Source organism: Adiantum capillus-veneris, chromosome 1 (assembly GCF_014529385.1).
Source record: "Adiantum capillus-veneris isolate H3 chromosome 1, ASM1452938v2, whole genome shotgun sequence".
In the NCBI taxonomy this organism is placed as follows: Eukaryota; Viridiplantae; Streptophyta; class Polypodiopsida; order Polypodiales; family Pteridaceae; genus Adiantum; species Adiantum capillus-veneris.
Window position 1 is genome coordinate 13,376,665 of NC_140931.1, and position 10,137 is coordinate 13,386,801.

The window sequence follows — 10,137 nt, forward strand, 5'->3', positions numbered from 1 at the left end:
CTTTGCGATCGACTGCGGCCTAGGAGTTTGGGAGCATTTTTTTGTCAGGGTGTTTGGCTTTGAGTATGCCTTGGTAAACCCTTCTTGTGGAGCAGCTTAGGGATTATGCGGCCGCCCTTTTGGAATGCGAGAAGGAGTTATTTCTAAATCTAGCAACTTTAACATGGCCCCCCTTGTTCTCGAGCGCCAACGACATTGATGACCAACACCAACTATCAGCTATGAAACGCGGCTCAACTAGTTCTCACTTAGCGGCCATGCACAGGTGAAGTTCTCAAGAAAATCGTCAATTTATTTGGCTCGAGATTGTTAATCCAAAAGAAAATGCATGAGTTCGCTAGAGGACAAAGACAAAGGCAAGCTTAACAAGGACAACAGTACAGTACTGAGTTAGCTACCTTAGTACCCAGCATGTTCGACAACCGTTGTTATAAATGTAACAAGATGCTTTGTTTGGCTCGAGAGTTTGAAGCCAAAGACAAAAGCAGAAACTCACAAAAAGACAAAAGTAACGGCAAGTTGGACAGAGATAACAATGATAAAGACTTGACAGACAAGATTGGCATAGCACGTGTGGTGGGGATCACAGTGGCCGTAACACTAGATTTCTAGTCGTGAGGTCGTTGCCGCCGCTAGCTTCAACCAGAGAGAGGCATGTGAGTGGCAGAGGAGAACAAGAAGTGCTCCCTATAAATAATTTGGACCCTTGTGTTGGAGTTCAAGTTATCGATGTTTGAAGGCACATGCATCTGGCAGGGAACCAATCAAATGTATCTAAAACACTATGGACGAGTGCACCAATTCATTGTTGTTGGTCAGATGATGGACAGGATGTGTTTCAAAGTTCATTATCTATGAGTATTTGGACGTGATGTGTCCACAGTTCACGAATGGGGATTTTGAGATGTAGTATGGTCTACAATTCATTTTTTTACAAGGTAACCACCAATGCTCAAGATGCATTCTTCTAAGGTAAAAAGTTGAGGGTAGCAAATCCGAGGTGTATCCAGCATGACCGAAAATTGAGGGATAAAAGGTTACAATCTGGAAGCTTACAGACCCACTGGAATAGACTCATAATTACATTTTCAATAAAGTACTTGCTTTGGGAATCAATAAATTACAATGGCTCATGGCTATAAGTGTCCAAAGTGTATGAAAAAATAAAATAATACATCCTCATTGTGTCTCTAAATCATCTTGTGTTAGTTAAGCTACTAACATTCCCCCCTCCTACTGTGGGTCGTCCATGACACAGCTTCAAAAAATGGGATAGTGGTCGAGCTTCCTAGCTTTTTGTCGATTCTCGAGGGCCTCAAGGAAATAATAGTACTTGATCTTCATATTTTTGTCAACTTCTATCAAAAACTGCATACCAATGGGATGATTGAGCTCCATAGTGGTGTATGCAACGAAGCGCCTCACAAGTTCTCTACCATGGGACCAAAAATATTAGATATAGAGGTGAAGAAGCCGGTATAAAAAGCCTCTTCAAAGGTCTGCATAGAGTATGAGGACAAAAACATCTCTGAAAAAAAAATTGTAGAGTACTTTGTTACTTGGGTGATCAGAGAGATCGTAACGTAGCCCTTGATTCACTTCCAAACAAGCCATCCATCGTGCATCACTTTGTTCTGCACGGTGGAAGGTATGTATGCATGTGAGGTTCATTTTGGCTATCGTATCCATGGTAACTTCTTCATCAACTTGGCCTCACCATTTATGTCCACTATGAGCTACAGAGAGGGTGTTAAAGTTATAGCATCTCAAGTGAACTACCCAATGTGATCCCAATATTTATTTTGGCCTTTAGGTATTTATTTTACTTATTTGCCAAAGTCTGAGTAGAACAATTTACTGAGGTGGCGATATAAGCAGATCTGGTCCCCCATTGTAAACACAATCAATCATTCATTGCTAAGGTCGGTTGGTTCAAAAGTCTCTCTCTCTCTCTCTCTCTCTCTCTCTCTCTCTCTCTCTCGCATTCTCCCCTTGGTCTCTATGCTTCCACATCATCGACTTTGACACCACTGTCATGTCACTTAAAGCAAAACCTCTCAAGATCTCTTCAAATCATGTTTTCTAAGAAAGAATGTTTTAGTTATGTACAAATGTTTTTCTGTGTGTCTATCCTGAAATGAGCATGTTGAGTTAAATCAGATTCACATTTTCTGTCGCTAAAAACACATTTAAGGTTAGCTTCTCAAGAGTCTAGCTTGGCATATCTCTTTGTATGTATTCGTCCCAGGCAGGATCTTATGGTTTCTCGAGTTTCTTGAAACCTTTGCAAAACCCAACCCACTTTGAAGCTGGTCTTTTGAGGCCCTAATCCTATCTGCATCATCTTGCATGCCTGCAGCTGCGTAAATACTACTCATACAAGCGTACGCCGGGGCAGCATTCTCATCCAACCGTACCGCATTGTCGAAGGCCAGTCTTGCAAGCTTCACATTTCCCCACATTTGACAAGCCCGTAGCAAAGAAAACCATGCTGGAAAGTAATCATACAAGGAGTTCTTCTCTATAACTTCCATGGCCTTGTCAAACTCACCTGCTCTACCGAAAAGATCCACCATACAAGCAAAATGCTTTGAAGTGGGAATCATGCCATACTTTGTGCTCATGCTCTTGTAATACATTTGGCCCTCATCCACTAAACCAAAGCGGCTGCACGCGTTGCACAAAACTATAAACGTGACCTCATTTGGCTTTTTACCTTCCTCTATCATTCTTCTGTAAAGCTCAAACACCATTTCTTGCTTACCGTAGTGAGCATATCCACAGAATAACGCTGTCCATGCCTCCACGCTTCGGACTAAAAGATTATCAAACACATCTTGTGCTTTTGCAAGGGCCCCACATTTTGCATACATATCCACCAATGCACTTCCGAGTATGTGATTGTCCCCTGAAAAGCCTTCTTTGACAATGTCGGAGTGCACTTCATTGCCCATCTCAGAAGCTCCTATGTTGTGGCATGCTGGCAAGATGCAAAGCCAGGTAACTTTGTCTGGAGAGAGCCCCTCACCTTGCATGCGATGAAGACACTTCAATGCTTCCTTACCATGCCCATGAAGGCAATATCCTGTGATCAAGGCAGTCCAGGACACGGTGTCTGGGACTCGAAGGTGATCAAACACTTGTTGTAACTCTACAAGAGCCCCGCATTTGGCATACATATCTACCAGTGAAGTTTCAAGCAAGTCATCCTCTCCAAGCAAACCATCTTTGACAAGCTCACAATGTATTCTTTTGCCCTCATCTACTGCGTTTATGGCTCCGCACGCTTTCAAGATGCAAGAGAAGGTCACTGCATTTGAATGAAAGCCCTCATCCTCCATTCGTTTCCAGCAATCCAAAGCTTCTCTGCCAAACCCATGTTGGCAGTAACCTGCAATTAGTGCAGTCCAAGCCACTACCGTCCGAACTTGAAGCTCATCAAAAACATCTTGTGCCTTAGAGAGTGCACCACATTTCGCATACATATCAATCAATGCATTACCAAGCTTGTGGTCCTCTCGCAGTAGACCCTCTCTCAGAATGTGTGCGTGTAACTCTCTGCCTTTTTCAAATGCTCCTATGCTCGTACAAGCTTGTAGAATGCAAAGCAAGGTCACCAGGTCAGGAGAAAGACCCTCACATTGCATTTGTTCAAAACAAGCTAGGGATTCACCACCATGGCCATGTTGGCAATAACCAGCAATAAGAGTAGTCCAAGACACAACATTCTGACTTGGGAGCTCGTCAAATACTTGACGTGCCTTTGCGAGCTCACCAAATTTGAAATACATGTCCACCAAAGCATTTCCAAGGGCACTGCTTTCCTCAAGCAACCCTTTGCGGATGATCGCTGAATGTATATATTTGCCCTTATCAACTGCTTTAGAGGAGCTGCAGGCTTTCAAGATGCAAGCAAAGGTCACAGAACTGGGGAAGAGGCCATGTTGTTGCATTCGTTCAAAGCAGGAGAGGGCCTCTCTGCTGCGGCCTTGTTGGACATAGCATGTGATAAGACCTGTCCAGGAAACGACATCTCTCATCGGAAGCTTGTCGAACACTTGTTGAGCCTTTGTGAGAGCACCACATCTGGCATACACAGTGAATAAGCTGGTGCCGATGAAGATGTTTGTTTCGAGCAGACCCCATTTCAGTATGTCAGCATGCAACCTGCTGGCCTTATTAAGATCCTGAAGATGAGCACAAGCCTTGAGTAGAGCAACAAGAGCAATATCCCGCTGAAAAGAAGGCGAATTAGGGAGGCCCTCCTCTTCCTCCTCCTGGGCTGCTCCCATATGCCATGCCAAGCTCAGTACGAGTCATTACTAGCACAGGCCCTGAGTTCAAAACTCGTGGGATGGATCCCTGAGGGATCTGAGGATTGCTCATCGACTCTCTCGGTGGGAAGGCTCGTCGGATAGACACTTCCGGCCTCTTGGCCTCATGACCAAGGCTGGATACACACTCGCTACATGCCTGCCCGTCATTTTTGGGGATCGGCGAGCATGCATTACATACCAGCTGCCTTACATTAATACAGCAACAGTGGTTATCGTATTAGTTCGATGCCAGCTTGATGATGCGCAGGCAGGAGTTTAACCCGCCCTAGCTTGAGCAGGGAATGGAGGCTGTCCATTTGTGTGTCCACCGCTCATTTTGCTCTGCGTATCAGACAATGCCCTTTGCGTGCCCAAACTTGGGCACTCAGTGTGTAAGCTGCCTAAATAACACAAAGCATTTGATGAGGGGTGGTGAGGGGATCCATGGCTCGGAAGTCCACGCACGAAAATCAAGGAAATTGCAATCGCAAGTGTTACATTAAAACTAAACCTGAACATGAATTTAACCCTAAAAACTTGGGCAGCGTATGTTGACTCACAATATAAGATCATAAAAACAGGGGGGTAACATGATGTGCATGCGGGTGATGCAAAACTTGGGACATTTCAAAAATTAAAAAAAACAATATTTAGCTATTTATTAAATTTAATTTTAATGATATAATTAAATTTCAATATAATAATTTGTAGCAGAGTTTATTTTGTCTTTAATATTTAAATTGAATATTTTTGAATCAAAAGAAAAATTAAAACTGTGCTCTTTCGACGTTGGAGTTTTTTCACACTTAAAGAGGAGAGAATTAGGTTTGTAACCATCTATTATTGTGTTGAAGTATATACTCACATTTGAAGATGGATACGTATCGTAAATAGTAATTATTTACTTTTGTGCTAGAGTAAAAGTGTTTACATACACTGGAGATAATTAGTTCTTTCATTTAAACTAAGATTTAGGAATTAAGAATTTCTCTAAGTCCTTGTGTTAGAGTGATATATTCACACATAGCAGAAGTTTGACGAAGCTTCTAATGCAAGCTTTTTGACCGTACTTGATGTTTATCTTGTACGGTTAGAAGTGCTTCAACTATGATAATGTTATCACCTTTTTGTGTTAGAGCAGTTGCTCACACTTTTGAGTATATTTTCAATTAAAGTTTTTTTGTCGTACTTGATGTTTGTTAGAAGTGCTTCAATTACAATGATGTTATCACCTTGTTGTGTTAGAGTAGTTGCTCACACTTCCAGGAAGATATGCAATGATCAATACATATTGTTTTTACCAACGTGATTTGTAAAAGATCATGATAATGTAGCTACAATCCAAATTTGATAGTTGGTAACCATCGCGTTGAGTTAGAGTATTGGGCTCACACTTCAAGATGATCTGATGCAACAAAATATTGTTTAGGGTACGATTCTTATTATGTAGGTGTAAAGTACCAAAAATTTATTCGAAATACCTAAACATTGAATTATATTCTCTTTTTGGATATGTGCGTACAATGAAAAACTGTTGTGGGATACGATTGGCTATGTACTTTCAATATTTTGGCATAATCAATTAATAAATTATATACTTCATGTGTGATTAATAAAAGGATCAATTTACAAATTATAATTGTTTTTTTTTTACAGATCTCTTTCGTGCAACATGGTTCGTGGTCATGAGTGGACGTACGTGCATGAAATAGTGCCATGACGAAGTGCATCTCGCTTGAAGTGCAAGTCTTGTCACCATGGTTCAGTGGCAATGCTACGAGGATCAAATAGCATTTGTTCAAAGTCCCAAGTAATATCAGACCTTGTACCTTGCCTCCACGAGACATATATGAAAGATTTTTGGATTATGTACGAAAAGTAAAGGCTATCCTTGAGAGCAAAAGTAAAGGGGTAAGCAAAAGCGATGGTACTCTAGGAAGACCAGATCCAATGGATGAAGAAGAACCTATTATGAATGAGGAGAGGGATCCAATGTGCATTGAGAATAGAGAGCAGAATTCCTTTAAACTTTTTTTCAGAGGGAAGTGCACAGTACAACATCCTTCGAAGTAGGTTCATCTAGTAATGCATCTATTCAAAGAGAAATTGTACCGATAGTATTGGAAGAGGGTTATTTATGGATCAAACACTCCATCAAGCTTTTGATAATTAGTGGTTATACATGTTTCATTTGAAGTGGACCCAAGCATTTCTTGCATGTGGTATTCTATTCAAAGTAGTGTGCAACCCTATCTTCAAAGATGCATTGATAAGCACAGCCAAAAAAGGATTTGTGGTGTAAGATTATAACAAAATGCACACAAAGTATGTTGACAAAGTCAAAGATGAAGTAGAAAGCACGCTCAAACGTGCAGTGTTGGAATATGTTCTTACTTTTGGATGTACTATAGCTTTGGATGGATGGACCAATTGTCAAAAGGATCCTTTACTCAATGTGATGTTGATTTGTCCCCGAGGGTCAGTATTTTTAGAAGCCATTAACACGTCCTTGAAGGAAAAAAACCATTCCCTTTACTTTCAAAGATCTATGAGCATGCCATATCAAAAGATGGAGGGCCAAGGAAAATAACAGCCATCTTCACCGACAATGCTGCAAATTACAAAGATGCAGGTCTTGCAATTCAAACAAAGTACCCAAAATTAACATGGGTACCATGCGGTGCACATACTATCAATCTGCTTCTGAAAGACATTGGCAAACTTGACAAAATAAAGACTACCTTGTTGGAAGCAAACACAATAGTAAAGTTCATTAGAGAGCATCAATTTTCATATGCTTTGTTCTAAACAAAGTTGCCTAACAAGGCATTACAAATCTTTTGTACGACTCGGTTTGCTATTGCATATTGTGTATTGTCAATGCTGAAAGACGTTCGACATGCACTGGTGGAGACAGTTACCGACAAGTGATGGGATGCATGGCTTAACAAATATCCCAGCTACCAAGCTACAACATTAAGTCATCAATTCTCCAATGTTTTGGAGAAATGTGAAAAAGGTTTTCAATGTTACTAAACCCTTTGTGGACTTGCTACGCTTGGTGGATAAAGATTCTTTTGGCTTTAAAAAGGTGTATTGGTATATGTCCGAAGCCATTGAAAAGCTCAAGAACTTTCAAGGCTACACTGGGAGAGATAAAATATTTCTAGTTTCATGCGCAAAATCTCGATGGGCGCAAATGCACACGTTGTTACGCAACGTTGCATTTGCTTTCGATCCAAAATTTTAGCTCCATCAAGAATCCTCCAATTCAGAAGTGATGTGTGGTTTCAAACTTGTGTGCATGCAACTCTTAGGGTCGGAAGAGGGGAAAGATGCATTTCATCAACGCGTTGACTATGCAAATAGGGTTGGTATGTTTGGTGATCCTTGGCACATTGATGCCATCAAAAAATTCAGTGCACCTATGTGGTGGAAAGAATATGGTGGAGAAAAGATAGAATTGCAACACGTAGTTGTCAAAGTATTATTTCTTGCTACTTCAAGTGGTAGTTGCGAGAGAAATTGGTCTGCATTTGACTTCCTATACACTACAAAAAGAAATAGATTAAAGCCAAAAAGAGCCGAGGCTCTGGTATATGTGTTTTGTAATATGAGATTGTTACATGCTCCAACCAACATTGCGATGAGAGCAACTGAACAATATTTTGGTATAAACCAAACGCATGAGACAGTTGCTACTAAGGTGGAAAGTGACGATGAGTCAGAGTAGGAGATGGCTTCAGAATGTTCAGACGTGGAAGAATTTGATGACATGGTTCCGGCATTTGATTGTGACGATATTATATAAAAGCACTTTTGGTACAACGTCCTTGTAATCAGCTTGGGTTTGTTGGCCATATCTTATGATCTCTCTCACTTTTATTTTATACTTATTGTATACAATTTATAACAAGGATGAAAAAGACACAAAGCAATAAATATTTGAGTTGATTATGTAAAATGATTATAAAATGTTGGATTGAAGGATTACAACAATAGAAGTTATTGCTTTTATAACTGAGCATATTGAGTGAGATCTGCCAAAATTTCATTCAAACAAAATTCATCAGAGCCAATAGATGCAGAGTTGGAAGGTTCATTTAAAAATGTGTTGAGGTTGGTTGTGGCAGCTGCAACTTCTTCTTCTGCAAGGGGACCAAACTTCTTGTTGTACTTTGTAAGCTTGGTTTGAGCTAGTGCAAGCTCTCTTCTAGTGGTACCGAGATGTGTCTCAAGCTCTAACACCTTCAATCTCAAGCCTACATGAGTTTCACCTTGGCTTGCTAGGTCAACTCCCTGGCTTGCCATCTCCACAATAGTTTCATGCTCCTCTGGCAAAAGGACGACAAGACGCTTCCGTGATGGTTGGGGCCTCTTCTCCTTCTGCGTTGAAACCTTGACGGCAATGCGGCCAAGCCCAACGTCCGTATTAGGAGGCTTATCATCCTTGTTGACTCCCTTGCCCAATATGTAATGTACATAGCACTGTTAATGGATAAATCATTGGAGAAGAACTTCAGTTAAGCCCACATGTTGCAAGTCAGAGAGCTTCACTTGTGGATTTTCCTTTGCGTGGCCACTTGTTTTGAAAAGTGTATTCCAAACAAAGTAGCTCGGACATAACTCTTTGCATTGTTTTCAACTCAAGGGCTTGCCCTTCATCATTGATTCATCCTCCTAAATGCTGGTAATAACTGATAAGTCCGACTGTCCACATCAAATTTGCTATTGTTGATACTTCGTTGTGCCTCGTTGTAATCAACGTCTTCTGTCATATCTACAAACAAAACACCAAAATTTAACAGCCATATAACCAAGGCAAATATTTTGCAAGTTAAAATTGACAAATTAATATACACATAATGACGAAAATATCACTTAAACCAATTTCAATGATATAATGACACCTTGAACTTAAAAACATCACCATAAACTATCACTTAAATGGTGATGAGATACTTAAATTAACATTGCATTAACAACACAACAACAATTTCAACCCAAAAAGAAAGATGTTTATATTCATTGATCGTTTGGTCGTAGACCAGAAGAAGATACAATATTTATGCCAATTATGTGGGGATCCATTTATACAAAGCGACAAATCAAAAGCTTAAGGTCGATTTTGGGGATTTCTATCTTTGCCTAAATCAAGAGTTTATGTATTTTTTTATAAAGGCTCTTTGATTTGGATCACTTGGTTCCGGCATTCAGCTAAGTATGTGTTTCAAATTCCAGCATAGAGAATATACATCCGTGGCTTTAGAAAAGGGAGGAGGGTTGGTGGAGATACACTCGCGGGCAGCCCAAGGGTAGTCTTAAAGGTGATTGTTTTGACACTCCAAAGACAGATCTGTTAGCTTTGGAAATGTCTTGATAGTTGGGAATAAGCTAGAAGTGCCCCAATCTGTAATGCCACAATAAACACCCTTGCCAGCCAAATGCAACATAATGTTGTGAGGATGAAGTTCATTGTGCAAAAAATCATGGTGATGTAAGTACTTCAACGTTTGTAGTAGAGCATTGACAATGTGTAAGATATTGTCTTGGAAGCACTCTATATTACCAGTTGTCTGCAAAAACTCTTTGATGGAAACTTTTCTTCCATCCGAGTGACATACTTGTATCCACTGCTTCACATGGCCGTCGTTTCAATATCTGAAGATAAGCATTGGCCATGGGGAGTATTGCACAATGCCAAGGGGTAGGAATTAAACCTCGGTGTTGGATATTTAAAGCAGTGGCTTCTTCCATGGCTTGTTGTGCAGCAGTTGGTCCATATGGCTAGATCTTAAATATTTTAGCTGCATATACAAGG

General features: G+C 40.4%; 1 protein-coding gene across 1 annotated transcript; it reads right to left on the reverse strand.

Moving 5' to 3' along the window:
* Window positions 1–2,065: 2,065 nt before the first annotated feature.
* On the reverse strand, window positions 2,066–4,683 carry LOC147464344 (pentatricopeptide repeat-containing protein At3g57430, chloroplastic-like). The gene has a single exon (XM_086514286.1). The coding sequence runs from the start codon at window positions 4,290–4,292 to the stop codon at window positions 2,196–2,198; it is 2,097 nt and encodes a 698-aa protein (XP_086370412.1). The 5' UTR covers window positions 4,293–4,683; the 3' UTR covers window positions 2,066–2,195.
* Window positions 4,684–10,137: the final 5,454 nt, after the last annotated feature.